Source organism: Leptopilina heterotoma, unplaced genomic scaffold (assembly GCF_015476425.1).
Source record: "Leptopilina heterotoma isolate Lh14 unplaced genomic scaffold, ASM1547642v1 Lhet_52, whole genome shotgun sequence".
Lineage (NCBI taxonomy): Eukaryota > Metazoa > Arthropoda > Insecta > Hymenoptera > Figitidae > Leptopilina > Leptopilina heterotoma.
This window is the reverse complement of record NW_025111114.1, coordinates 4,194,827-4,210,136: the sequence shown is the minus strand read 5'-3', so window position 1 is coordinate 4,210,136 and position 15,310 is coordinate 4,194,827. Positions and strand designations below refer to the sequence as shown.

Genomic DNA, 15,310 nt, shown 5'->3' with positions numbered 1-15,310 from the left:
TATTTTAAATACAATTTTAATAGAATTCCAGAGAATATTAAATTATTTTTCAACATTTTTTTTTTAATTCTTCGAAAGAATTTTGTCAAAAAATTTGAAAATAATTGAATTTTATAAAGAATTCAAATATTATCAATAATTGTAAAAAAATTTCTTTAGTCAATTTATAAATAATAAAAATCTTCATAAAAAATTGAATTATTTTTAAAAATAATAAAATTTACGCTGGAATTCAATTATTTTAAATACCATTTTAATTGAATTCCAGGGAATATTAAATTATTTTTTAACATTTTTTTTTAAATTCTTCGAAAGAAAATGTAAATTTTTTCACAGGAATTCAATTATTTTAAATACAATTTTAATAAAATTCTTCTCAAAAATTCACTTATTTTTTTAAATTCTGCAAAAATTCAATTATTTGTAGAAATAATAAATTTTTTCGCAGGGATTCAATTATTTAAAGAGTTTTTAATAAAATTGTATTCAAGAATTAAATTATTTTCAGAAATAATTAAATTGTCGATTTACTGAAAATCATTGAATTCTTGTAAAGTATTTATAAAAAAAATTTGAAAATAATTGAATTCATTTTAAGAATTTTATCAACATTTTGTTTAATAATTGAATTCTTTCGAGAAAATGTAATTAAAATTGTATTGAAAATAATTTAATTCTTGGCAAGATTTTTATTAAAATTCTTTAAAATAATTGAATTGTTTTGAAGAATTTATTTCAATTTTCTTGAAAATAATGGAGTTTTTTAAAAATAATATTTACTGAAAATTTTAAAAGTAATTGAATTTTATGAAAATTTTCTTTTAAGATTTTAAAATAATCGTGTTTATTATTAATTGTAATTAATCATTTTCCTTTTAAATTACACGGAGAAAAAATAATAAAATTAAAGTTACACTTCTCAGGGTAAGTTTAATTATACTTTTTTCTCCGCGTATATTAAAATTATTCATAGACAATTAAATTCTTTTAAAAAATTTTATTAAAGTTTTTGTAAATAATTACATTTTTTTAAGAATTTCATTAAATTTCGTAAAAATAATGTAATTTTTTAAAATAATTTTAATTGAAAAATTTAAAAATAATTGAAATTTACAAAGAATTTTATTTAAAATTTTTGAGAATAATTGAATTGTTTAGACAAATTTTATTACAAATTTTAAAAATAATTGAACCTGTGAGAGAAATTTTATTAAATCTTGAATATAATTGAATTTTTTCCTAGAAACTTTATTAAAATTGTATTGAAAATAATCGAATTTTTCAGAAGAATTTTATAATTATTTACAAAAATAATTGAATTCTTGATCCAAGAATTTTACAATTTATAAAAATAATTGAATTGTTTTGAAGAATTTTTTATCAGAATTGTTGAAAATAATTGAATTTAAATAATATTTATTAAAATAATTGAATTCTTTCGAGAAATTTGATTAAAATTGTATTGAAAATAATTAAATTCCTCCAAAACATTTTATTATTTATGAAAATAATTGAATTGTTTCGAAGAATTTTATCAGGATTTTTGAAAATAATTGAATTTTTATTAAAACTCTTGAAAATAATTGAATTCTTTCGAGTAATTTTATTAAAATTGCATTGAAAATAATTGAATTCCTCCAAAACATTTTATTTATGAAGATAATTGAATTGTTTCGAAGAATTTTATCTGAATTTTTGAAAATAATTAAATTTTTTGAAGGTATATTTTATTATTTATTTATTATGTGCCAAATAAGTGAATTCTTTAAATTTTGAATTTGTAATCATTTAAAAATTGATGTTTATTCTTGAAAATATAAAATTTTTTAATTTACAAAATAATAATAAACTGAATACCGCGTCACCCGCGTATCATTTACTAATTATAATGTAAATTAAAAATTGTAGATGAAAATCAATTTTAATTCCAAAGTAAATATTTGTTCATTTAAACTCAAAACTTTAGGTTACATTCATACTTTGACATTTGAAATTTTTAATAATAAAATAAATGTTACCGTTTATTGTGTAATTCAAATAATTTAAATAAAAATTTGAACATAATATAATTTTAAATACATACCTGAAGTCCTGTTAATTCTAAAAACGTTTGTTTATTTTCATAAACAATTGATCACTTCGTCCTTGTTAATTTTGTTAACTATATATAATTTTAGAATTAATCTCCTGTTTCCTTTAAAAACAATTACTTATAGTGATGGCAATAATAATCCCTTAGTTATTCTTGAATATTTCCTTATTAATAATCTTTTCTGTTATTATTTTCTTGATTTTCTGTCAATTTTCTAAAAACTCTTAAATTGAGGTTATGTTTAAGTATGTAAACATGCTTTATCCAATGGTCGAACCATGGTCGAACAATCTCTAAATTGCAAACAAAATGAGAAAAAACGTAAATAGTATAGAAAACTAATAGAATATTAATATCAACCAATAAACGTTTTATATAATAATAATAATAATAATATTATAAATAAAATAAGTTGTTATTATTTTCAACTTTTGATTTGTTTATGTCGCTAGCAAAAAACTAAAGGCGCACTTCCATGCAAACCGCATTCTCATTGGCTATTTCAAAATTAGTGCGCGATTTTTAGCCAATCAGTGCGTAGACATCTTGGAAATGCGACTTAAGTACTTTCTAACCTAGCGCCAAAACGGACGAACTGGAAACTACTGTTAAAAACAAGGAGAAAATCATGAAAATATCCAAAAATCCGAAATTATTAAAAAATATACTAATTAAAATAAATTCTCCCCAAAATAAAGTTTCCCCACAAAGAAGAAAAAACAATCAAGAAAATTTCTCTCTTGTCTTTTTCTCATAAAATACTCTCTCTTAAAACACTGTCTTTATCTACTTAATGTTAAAGCAGTAAGATGCCAGCACTTGTATTATGAAATAAGTATTTTTTTTTGACGTCATTTATTTCCCCACACTACATTATCAAAGAAATACACGACTCACACCAACAGTGACCATAAAAAAATTTTACCACACCATATCGTTACACGCGTTTCGCGTTCAGCGATTTCCCAAAAAAAATGGTTTGTTTTCGTTTCACGATATTACAATGTTGTAAAATATATGAGTGCACAATTTTACAGTGTTAGCTGAAAAGTATTTTGCGCAAAAATATAGTTTCAGTAGCGTCTTTAGTGAACTTTGTGTGTGAAGGAAAAATCTATCAAGTGACTTGTTTTTTTCCAACAAATAGTTACAAGAAGAAGAAGAAGAAAAAACTACATAAAGAAAACGTTCTTGAAAAATAAGTAAATCAGGATGGAGGGTAAAAAAAATAAACCCAAGGAAAGAAAAAGGTAAAATAATAATTTGATTTCAGTGTGATTGTGTGTGTATGTGTGTATAAATCTCCAAGTGCACCAAGTATTCCATTGTGTTTCCTTAGGAACATGGAATGGGATAAATTTATCGAAATTGCATAAAAAGTAAAGAATTTCGTCTTTCTTTTATAAAGAAAGAAATATTAATTTGTCCTTCGTGCTTTTATTTATTTTCACTATGTGATGCAATCGTGTTATCGATATTAATCCAAACTTTCACAAAATTTATTTTCTAAAGGAATGCGTAATAACCTTTTTTTTTTTTTAGATTAGAGAAATTTGTCGAATCTATTTTCAGTGTATTTTAAAATCGATTTGAAGCTAATTGACTAAAAATCTTACTCTATCTAATTATCAATTCTTTTGTGCTCAGTATACTAATGAACATTAAATAGCTCTCATTAAGGAAATTTCAGAAGATGGTAAAGGTCAAATGTTTGTCGAAAGAACAGTAAAAAAAAGAGATACATTTTTAATATTTCTCCAAACTCTCAACTTTCGAATCTTTAATTTCTAGAATTTCAAAAAAATCTGAAAATAATTTATTAACTTAAATTATTGTACAAATGAACTATTTTTAAATTTCGATCATTTCCATTGTCTGCGAATTTCTATTCTTTTTCGAGAAAAAAGAAATAAATGTGGAACATGTATATACATAGAATAGAAAAAAAAAAGAAATTGGAATGAAATGTAATTTTAGAAGAATGTTTTTCGAAATTCGCTTTAAAAAGCTGCAGTCTCGTGAGAGGAAATTAAGCGAACAGTTGTTTTTCATTAAATTCACAATTCAAGGATGTCTCGTACCATGACCAAGTTTTCTTTCCGAGAGCTTTATAGGCTTTGACGTACAGTACCTTTATAAGTATTCTAATAACATTTATTTGTTGCTAAAACCTTCCCTTGATAGATCTGGAATTTCATTTTTTGAAGGCTCTTTTTATTTACAGTTCCTTTTATAATAATAAATCATTCAAACGTACTGTTTTTTTTTTATTATTTACAAACAAGTTCTGAAACTCTTAATTCATTATTCATTCTTATTATTATTAATTTTTTTTTATTGTTTTCCACTATTTCGAAATTTAAATTACGAATGGGAATGAATAATTTATTTTTCAATATATTATAAATTTTAGGTACTATTTTTCGTGTTTATTTAAATAATTAATTATAAAATAAAAAAAAATAATACATAATAATATAATAAAATAAAAAAATATGAATAAAATATAATAATAATAAAATAAACAAATATAAATTAAATACAATAATAATACAATAAAATAATAAAGTATAAATAAAATATAAAAATAATAAAATAAAAAAAAGTAAATTAATAATTAAATAAAAAATACTAAAATAATTTTTTTGTTATTACATTAAATAATTTTTTTGATATTACAAGAAATATTTTTTTTTTGCTATTACACTAAATAATTTTTTTGTTATTATACTAAATAATTTTTTTTTTTTAAATAATAAAAATTTCTATTTACTATAATTTTTTTTACTATTAAACTAATAAATGTTTCTTGAAAAACAAAAATATTACATAATAAGTAAATAAGTGTACAGAGCACTTTAATCACGATAGGAACCAAAGTTTTAGCAAATAAAAAAATGAGTTATCTAAGAAGGCAACAATTTTCACAATATCATCACATGTATAAAAGAATTTTTTTTTATTTCTATTATCTTTACGATATTTTCCATCTCAATACTAATGCAATTACTATGGGTTATAAAAAATTGTTTGCGAATTATTTTGTTTGTCATTTTTGTTTTTTTAGTTGTAGTTTTCTTTTTTTTCGAGAAGGACTTTTCTATTTTTATTTTCTTTCCGGTAAATTGTAACAATGAGATAAGTGTTATCTTTCTCTTTTATTTTGCAGAGAAAGGAAACCCTTTTTTTTTTTGCTGTAATTTTTTTGTTTTCACGAACAAATTAAATTTTTTGTTACAAATTGTATTATATTATTAACAGTTTTTTTTTCATTAAAGAGTATTTTCTTTATCTTATTTTTTTTCGTTTTCATATCTTAAGCGATTAAGACAAAATTTTAATCATAAAATTATACTCAATTAAACTTTACTTAACGTTTTTCTTTTAAATTTTCAAATATAATAAAAAGGAAAAAAATTTTTTTTGTTCTTTGTAAAAGAGAAAATATTGTACAACCTCGACTCACAAGGGCGATGACTCGAGTTATAAAAAAAAATTATTAAAACAAGTACACAGAGGGAGCAGAGCAGGAAAAACGAGAATCCCTTCATTGAATATCTCAAAATAAAAATCTCATTCCTACCAAAATTTTATGATGTTCAAAAAAACTTTTTTCAACTTTTGGTAAATAAGTAAATAAATTTTCTTATTTTGTCTCTTGGATCAATATTAAATTTTATATTTTTTTTGTAAAATTGAAAATTATTTTTTACTCATAAAAAGTTGTTCTATTCTTCTTATTTTTTGTTTACAATATTTTTCCACAGTTTCCTGTTCTTTTTTTGCCTTTACTCCTATTCCATAAAATTTACATAAATAACATCAGAAGAAGCTCTTTAACATACGTTAAACTTCCTCTTATAAATTAAATCCTTTTTTTTTGACATAAAATATTTTTCAAAAAACACTCAACAATTTCGTTTTGTTGAAAAACTGTTTATTCTTATTTACTAATTAATTTTTTTTGTTTTTGTATTTTAATATCGATATTATATTGATTAACCGATTGGAAATTAATTTAGTTTCAGTGAAGACGATAAAAATTCGGAGAATTTCAGGTCAATTGGTGGAAATTCGAAGAAAATGTGAATAGAATTCGATAAAAATTGGAGATTTAAACAAAAAGGAATTTGGAAATTTTTCAACAAGTGAGAATCGAAATTTTGGAAATATTTTCGCAAATTCGAAATAAGTGGAAATTTGAACAACCAGGAAAAATGGAAATTTTTGAGAAGTGGAAAATTTAAAATAAACAAAACTAAAGTCGAATGAAATCGAGAAAAAAAAATTCGGATTCGACAGAAATTTTTCAACAAGTGGAAACCAAAATTTTGGAAATAGCTTCGCAAATTCGGAAATTTGGACAATTAATAAAAATAGAAGTGGAAAACTCACTCGAATGATAATTGGATATTTTGAAAAATTCTATTGACCAATTTTCGAAAATATATTTCGAACTTTGTACATCCAGTAAAAATAGAAATTCATAGAAGTGGAAAATTCCCATAAACAAAACTCGAATAGAAATGGAATATTTTGGAAAATTGACACAAAATCAAATTTTACAGAAGCTAAAAATAAAAAATTACCTCATAAACTTTGCACCTAAATCAAAATTAATAAAGCGAGGGCCGAATGAGCTTCTCTTCTCTAAAGTGCAAAACAATTTTTTAATTTATAACAGCTCCCGCAAGAGAGAAGGAGATGGAGAAAAAAAAATCGGGTCAAATAAAAAGGATGTGACTGATGGAAGAATTTGTTGCAATAAAAAATCGACCCGATTATCTGTCAGTGGCTCTTTCTCTCTCTCTCTCCCTCTCAGAGATTTAAAAAAAAAAAATTATATCAAGAAAACTCTTCTCTTCATAAATATTGTGTATTTGTTATAGACTTCTCCTGGTCATAATCGTCGTCTCGTCTGTGTTCCACGCGTGCCACAAATCAGTAAACAGTCTGTATAATGACGTCAAAACATCTCTCTCCCCGTGTAAAGTTGAATCCTTCACCTCAAACTGATCCCCACAGAACGAGATTTAATTCACATTACAACAAGTCTCCATAATCGAAGAATCTCAATTTTCTTTGTAATTGAAAAGAAAAGAAAAGAAAAACATTTGAAAATTTGCAAACATTGCGAATTAAGTGCAAATGGATACAAATTTCAAAAAGTGAGCATTTGTTTCGATGAATTATTATCAAAAAAAAAAAAAAAACTAGCAAAAAGTGACTAAACTTTCGATGAATTAAAAAAAAAGAAAAAAGAATTTTTTAATTAATCAAGAATCAGTGACTATCCCTTCTTTCTCAATTAAAAGAAATTTATTACTTGGATTTTTTAAAATTCCTCACTCACAAGTTTATAAATCATTTTTCACCTGCTTATTAGTTAATCTGTCTCTTAGAATCTATTTACATAATTAAATTCATTGCCGCATATTCTCAATAGTTTCAGTTACATACAAACTATCCTATACTGTCCTTGAATTAAAAAAAAAGCGGTTCGTTTTTTTCTTTGTTTGGAAAAAAAATGACGCAATTTAGAAAAAACAACAATTTTTTTCCTTTTTTCGAATTTTACCAAATGGACAAAATTTACAAATTTGTAAATTGTAAATTGTAATTTGTAATTTCTTAAAAAATGGAAAATTTTCTGTAAAATAAAAATAGAATTAGAAGTAGAATAATTTTCAATTTACTATTTGACTCTTTTTTTTTATTAAAAGTTTATTCACCTCGTATGCGATATTAAGTAATTCGTTAAAAATAAAACGATCATTAATTTCACTTAAGTGATTATTTCATCGGGAAATTTTTATAGACTTTTATCAATGTGCTTTTATAGTTTTTGATAGAAATTCTAATTGATTCTTTACATTAGGCAAAAAAAATTTTTTTTCCGTTCTATAAATAGAAATTAAAATTAAAATTAAAATTAAAATTTAATTAAAATTAAATTCAAAAAAGAAATGATCTATTTTATTGTTATTTTAATTTTAAATAAGAATTTATAAAAATTTGTTTATTTATACAAATTTTATTGAGTTTGTATCTGAAATTATTTTAATTGAGAAAAATTTATTATTCTTTAAATTATAAATAACAAAATTAATAAATTTTCCAATTATTTATTGAAAATTAATTGGAAATTAAATAAAATTAAAATTTAGTTAAAATTAAATTCAAAAAAGAAATTAATTAAATTAAATTTAATTTAACTTTAATTAATTAAATTAATTAAATTAATTTTAATATTTTAATATTAAATTTTATTAACTTTAAAATTTCATTTAATTCCCATTTTCTTATTTATTTATTTTATACATTAACGGACAGTGTTTTTTTTTATTACAAAAAATTTTTTTTTATTTATTTACCCTACTTAAAAGAATATAAAATTATTTGGTCCGATTTTTTCAGATTCTATTTATATTTGATTGAATAATTTGAAATTTTTTTTTGTTTATTTATTAAAAAGTACATAAAATTATTTATTCCGATAAATAAAATTATTTATTTTTTTGGGAAATTCTATTTAATATTTTGAATGAATAATTTGAAAAATAATAAAGTTTTGATTCTGAAATAAGTAAGACATGACAATTTGTCGTCACTGATAAATAATCAACAATGAGTACTTTTTTTTTAATGAGTCGTTTAGTATTTCATTGTGCGCTATATAGCTATATAATATACGCCACACAATTCATAAATGCAATTCCTTTCGATTAAAATTCATCAAGAACAAAAACAATACTTTACTGTGTCTATTGTTTGTCAATTTGGAGAATTTTGTTTTTTTTATCTTACATTCATTATTATTTGATTGTTTATCTTATTTATTTTTATTATACGAGTGAATATCTTCTAAAAATATCTCTCAAAGTTTTCTTTTTTCAATTATCATTTCTATTTAAAAATATTAACAAACTTTTGGTGTCATTAATTTTATTTTTCTCTTCCGTTTAATATTGCCCAAGAATTTTATTGATTTCTTGTTCCTATTATAATTTTTTCTTTCAATAAATAAAATAGTAATTAATAATTATTACATTAAAATTAATAATTAATAAAATAAATAAATAATAAAATAAAAATAATATATTATTATTGTTTTTTAAATAATTATTAATTATTCTTCAAGTAATTTTACGTCCGTTTGTAAATATTTTATCAAATTAATTTTACGAGGCTTTTAAACAGATTTAAAAAAAAATTATTAATAAATTATTAAATACATTGAATTATAATTAAAAAAAACAATAGTTTTTTAATTTAAAAAATTTTTATTCCGGTTTTAAATTATTTTCAAGATAATTTAATTATAATAATTATTCTTTTTTTTTTACGAAAAACAAAATTTATATTCATTATATATTATAATGACAAATGAAAATCTCAAAATGGATGAAAGTACAGACAGTTTATTGATAACAAAGACGATTGACTCCTATTATCACATTGATAACAATCTAAAACCGAGAAGCAAGTTTTGATTGAAGAAATCTAGAAATTTTTGGATTTAGTCTTTAATTAAACCTCGGACTTTTAATATCAGAGGTGGACTCGCGAATATTCTTTTTAAGCCCGAAAACGAACCGGAAGTTCAAATCGTGATCGCAAGTTCGTTGCTCGTGATAAGATTCCTCTTAAAGAAACCGGTCTTGAAACTTGTTTTTTTTTACTCATTTGTTGTTGTTTTTTTAAAGGAAATAAAAATAATAAATAGTTTGAATATTCAAAAACTGAAGAATAATTAATATTAATAATAATAATTTTTTATTTATTTATTTGTTGACGGGACAAGTCCTGTTAATAATAATAACAATAAGTAAATAGTAAATTCGGAAAAAAACTAATTAAACAAAGAAATTAAAATAATTTTATTTATTATTATTTATGATTATAATTTATAATATAATTATTAATTTATAATTTTATCTATTATTTAATATTTATTATTTATTATTTTATTTACATATTTTTTATTCTTAAATATTTTATGTGTAACATTTTCGATTTTTTTATGAAATTGTTTTTTAAGTAGTTTTTTTTTTCTTTAGTCAACATTTAATATTTTAATGATACCAAAGAAAAAACACAAATTCTCTATTTATTTTTTAATTGAAAACTCATTTTTTTGTGTAGATTATTTGGAAACGAAAAAATTTCTTAAAATGTAAATTATCAATCAGAAAATAAAAAAAATCTTGTTAAAAGTCTAGAAAAAAAATCAAAAGAAAAAACACGAAAAAATTCTGATTTAAAAAAAAAAGTTTGTATCAAATTTAGCGACAAGGTTGATTGGCAAATCTACATTCTTGTTTCGTAAAATAATTAACTTTCATTTTCTATATTAACGATAATCTGGGTCATATCTACTTTGCTCCAAATCTTTTATTTCACTGAGAAGAGAAAAAAAGCCTCAATATTTTGTTTAATTCATTTCTTTTTTAATTTTGACTTTTTCAATTTTAATTTTAACTTTTTTAATTTTTCTTTTAAATAATTTTGTTTAATTTTTTTCTTTTTATTTATTTATCTTCTAATTTCTTTAATAATAATTTTATTTTTCAACAAGTTTCAATTATTTTCAACACAAAAGTTTCAATTTAAAAAAATTTTCTCTAGAAATTTTTGTTTTCTTGTTTTCAGTAGTGTAAATTTTTTGTGCTCGAGAAAAAAATTATCAACTTTCGAAAATACGAATGATTAAATTAATAAATAAAAAATTTATTAACTTTGCTTTAAAAATTTTTTAGTCTAGAAAAGATTTCGCCAATTGAGTAAATTTTTTGTGCTCAAGAGAAAAATTATCAAGAATGTTTAAATTAATAAATAGAAAATTTAATAAATAAAAAAATTGGCTTAAAATTTTTTTTTTTCTCTAGAAAATATTTCGTGTCGGTAGTGTAAATTTTGTTTAGTGCTCGAGAGAAAAATTACGAACTCTCCAAAATACAAATGAATAATTTATTTAAATTAACGTTGGGGGAGTGAAAAGAAAATATATTTTTTTTTTGTTGGTTTTTCCTCAAGAAATGGAAAATCGTTATTGTTTCGATTTGCCAGTGTGTGATGGACCAGTTGACGTTGAAGATTTAGATCGTCTTTGTGTTTTTGGTCAGGAATTTCGTGCTGCGCCACCAAAAGAAAATAATAATTACAACAATGAAAATTTAATTTACGAAAATGAAAATAATTATCGACAAAGGGGATTTTGCAGTGAGGAAAAGTGGCTCACTTGTACAGTTACAGATTGTCCATTATTTAATTCCACATATTATTCGAATTCATCGTCGACAATTTTGCCATGTGGCGAGAATTTTTATTCTTACAATCCCTACAGCATTAATTGTTATAGAGGAAATTCCAACACAATATTCAATTCCGAGAGTGATTTCGAGGATTATTTGTACGTTAAAATGGAAATTTTTTTGAAAAAAAATATTTTTATATCCGAATTGAACAAAAATGTGCTAAATTTTTTTTTTTCATTTTATTTGAATTCCTCCAAAAAAAATTTTGTTCTATTTTTTATTTTTTTATTTTTATTTTTATATTTTATTGTATTTCCCCTCTAAAAAATTTTTTTGTTAGTAAATTTTTTTCTTTACATTTTGGAAAAAAATTAAATTTTTTTTTTTCTTATTGTATTTTAATTTTAAATTAAATATTTTGTATTAATTTTATTACCTATTATTTTCATAACAATGAAAATTTGCAAAATAAATTATTTTTCCTTAATAATAATAAATAATAATAAAATTAAATAATAAAAAAAAAATTAAATAAAATTTATTAACAGTTTTGTTAATATTTTCTGTAATATTTTTCTATAAATATAAAATACAAATTTTCGACAATTTTTTCTATGTACATTAAATAGTGAAAAGTAATTTTTAAGCAATTCACCTTAATCAAACTATTTATTCACATGGGCTTATCAGGTTTCGTCTATGTCACGTTTCTGATAATTTGACAAATATTAGACACTTACAGATAACATTTTTCGGGTCGATGCTTTCATTTTTTTTAATGCTTTCAATATTCTTTTTTTTCCATAGAATAATTAAATAAGAAAATAATCTTCAAGAAAATTAATTTTAGGATTTTTTTCCCCCTCTAGACATGGATGATTTTGAATAAAAATTTTAATTCACGATTTTATGACAATATGCTAATAAAATGGTGGTAAATTTTTTTTTTAAGAAATTTACAGTATTTTTTAATGAAAAAAAAATGCGAGAAATATTTGTCTCGAATGTAACATTTAAATTTAATGGTTGGAGTTTTTTTTTGGGTGTGATCCTTTTATCTATAATCTTGATTAATAGTGTTGCCATTCTAGAGCCAATAAAAAAAAGACGAAAAAAATGAAAGTTTCCACTGCATTAATATTTCCAATTTTTTTTTTATTAAAGGAGAAAAATAATGAGAAATGAAAAGAAAAATGAAAAATATGAAGTTTAGAAAAGTGTTTTATTTTTATTTTAAATTGGAAAATAATAGTATTTCTAAGTATATATTGTTAATAAATAAATAAATAATTTATTAATTATAGTTGGTATTTTTGAACTATTTTTAAATATTATTTTAAATAAATATTTTTAACTATTAATTTTTTTGTAGGAGCAATGAGAAGAGAAAGGAAAAATCGAGGGATGCTGCAAGATGTCGAAGGAGTCGAGAGACGGACATTTTCACAGATTTGGCAGGAGTACTGCCAATGACAACTGAGCAAGCTGCCCATTTAGATAAAGCAAGTGTCATGAGATTGGCAATTGCTTACTTGAAAGTTCGAGCTTTAGTCGATTCTGGTGAGAAATTCATTTACATATTGTTTTTTTTTCATCGTCAAATTTAAAGAAGGCAAATAAAAATTAAATACCTATACAAATTTTTCTCTCAAATATTTTCGTCAATTCTTTTCTTTCAATATAATTGAAAATTTTAAAAATATTCGTAAATAAGTAAATAAATAAAATAATTAAATAATAAATTAATTCCTAATTGTAATACAATTAAATTGATTAAAAATTGAAAATTATTTATTTATCCGCTTGAATTGAAAAATTGACAATACAAAAACATTCTTTTCGAAAAATTCGAATTTGTGTCAACGTTAAAAACAGATGCACGTGTCTTAAAAATGTTTGGAGGTCGAAGATGTCGTGAATAAAGTTTTATATCTGTTATTTCAAATATTTAATTATAAAAGAAAAGCAAAAAGTGTAAATATTTTTGAAAAACACTAGTTTTTCGAATTTTTTCGAATTTAACTAAAAATATCAATAAAGAAAGAAAAATTAATAAAACAGTAAATGAAAGAAAAGAAATTGTTTTCTAAATTCAAAAAGAATAGAAAATGATAATAATTTACAAAAAAAGTATAACAATTTTTGTTATTACAGTTCCTGCTCCTTTGTCAAAACCAGAAGCTCCATCTGATTTCGATGAAAATTTCCTTAAAGCTCTGGATGGATTTATGTTGGTTTTATCCAACAATGGTGACATGGTTTATCTTTCCGAAAATGTCAGCGATTATCTGGGCATATCACAGGTTTGTTCCATTTCTCAAAAGTAAATTTTGTTTTCAATAAAATAAATTTTTACTAAAATTTTAATTCAATTAAATACGAAAATTTTAACTTGAAAAAATTCACCAAATTGTAAATTTTAATTTAAATTTTAATGAAAATTCTTTAATTTCTGAAGAAAATTACTTTCTTTAAAATTTACCCTTTTTACTTCTGAAGAAACTGCGGCAAATTTTAATTTTACGAAAAAGTTAATACTTTTTTCTAAAATTAAAATTTGCCGGAGTTTTTTCGATTGAAAGAGAGAGCCTTGTAAGTTTCAATATAGATTTAAGATTTTGAAATCTTCTTTTTTAAGCTCGGAGAATTTACTTTTTAAAATTCATTCGAAATGGCGCTCTAATTTTAGAATTTTTTCGAAACCGTGAAACTGACTTTTTCTCTGCTTAATAAAAAAAAATACGGTTACGAATAAAATTTTTTCAATAAAATTCAAAATCAATTTCAATTAATTTAAATTTTTCTAAATTCAGTAAAAAATGTCAATAAAACTTTTCTTGGAAAATATTTTCAACAATTTCTATTAAAATAAAATTTTAGATAGTATTTTTTCTTTGGATATTCAAAATAATTTTGGAATGAAATGATAAAGTTGAGAAAGAGAGGAAAAAAATGGAATTATTATTCTAATTTTGTAAAAATTTATTATTCAGATGGACATGATGGGACAGAGTGTCTACGAATACAGTCATCCTTGCGATCACGATGAATTAAGAGAGAGTTTATCGACGAAATTCGACGAGGCGGGGAAACAGTCTTGCAATTTCTTTTTACGATTGAAATGCACACTCACTAACAAAGGAAGAAAAGTTAATTTGAAGAGTGCATCGTACAAGGTAAATATAGAGATGATGATGATGCTCTAAATATTCTCAACAAAGATAAAGGAATTCAATCCAACAATTGGAAAAATTATTAATTATTAATTATTATCATTTTCCCGAAGAAAAAAAAATGACTTTATTGTCCTTCTCATTTAAGGAATCACAAAATATTATATTTTCTAAATAAGTTAATAAATTATTACTAGTCAAAAAATAAATCACAAAAAACAGAATTTCTATCTTGAAAATCGTAATTTAAATAAATAATAACTGTAATATTAATTTACTACTAATTAATTACTAAAAAAAAATCACAAAAAAAAAATTTCTAGATTGAAAATCATAAGTAAATAATATTATATTAATAGTAATTAATTAATAATTAATCCATTAGTAATAAATATTTACTCAATAATAATAGCAACAATAGAACATTTTTAAAAAAATGTAAACTAAAAAGAATTCAAACAATTCTCACTTTATAAAATAATTGACAATTTCAGGTTATTCATTGCACGGGGCAAATAGTTTCGACTCCACAAATTCAAAAATCAGCTCAAAGTGAAAATGGAAGTTCTAATGAGGCGAGCGGTGGCGAGGAGGAAACTGAAAATGAATTAATGTCCTCACTTGTCGTGGTGGGATGTCCTGTACCACATCCAAGTAATATTGAAGTGCCATTGGGTCGGCAAACATTTCTCTCAAAGCATAATCTCAATATGAAATTTACCTATGCCGATGAAAAGTGAGTTTAACAATAATATCAGATAAGAAAAGATGTAAAAGATAATGATAAG

At 22.1% G+C, this 15,310-nt stretch overlaps 2 protein-coding genes across 5 annotated transcripts in view; one reads left to right on the top strand and one right to left on the bottom strand.

The window, feature by feature from the left end:
- The window catches only part of LOC122508127 (spliceosome-associated protein CWC27 homolog), a 35,722-nt gene extending 33,176 nt beyond the window's left edge, over nucleotides 1-2,546 (bottom strand). The window contains exon 1 of one of the 2 annotated variants that reach the window (XM_043621262.1): nucleotides 2,084-2,546. The gene's annotated coding sequence lies outside the window, so the exon portion shown is untranslated. The remainder of the gene's footprint in view (nucleotides 1-2,083) is intronic. The other variant, XM_043621260.1, reaches the window with a different exon arrangement.
- Nucleotides 2,547-2,957: 411 nt separating this feature from the next.
- The window catches only part of LOC122508124 (protein similar-like), a 52,661-nt gene continuing 40,308 nt past the window's right edge, over nucleotides 2,958-15,310 (top strand). The window contains exons 1-5 of one of the 3 annotated variants that reach the window (XM_043621255.1): nucleotides 2,958-3,342; nucleotides 12,722-12,909; nucleotides 13,504-13,652; nucleotides 14,343-14,525; nucleotides 15,017-15,258. In XM_043621255.1, the coding sequence (XP_043477190.1) occupies nucleotides 3,305-3,342; nucleotides 12,722-12,909; nucleotides 13,504-13,652; nucleotides 14,343-14,525; nucleotides 15,017-15,258 (800 nt within the window). In that variant the 5' untranslated portion in view covers nucleotides 2,958-3,304. Of the gene's footprint in view, nucleotides 3,343-6,970; nucleotides 7,261-11,024; nucleotides 11,505-12,721; nucleotides 12,910-13,503; nucleotides 13,653-14,342; nucleotides 14,526-15,016; nucleotides 15,259-15,310 lie in introns of those variants that run through there. The other 2 variants (XM_043621256.1, XM_043621254.1) reach the window with 2 other exon arrangements.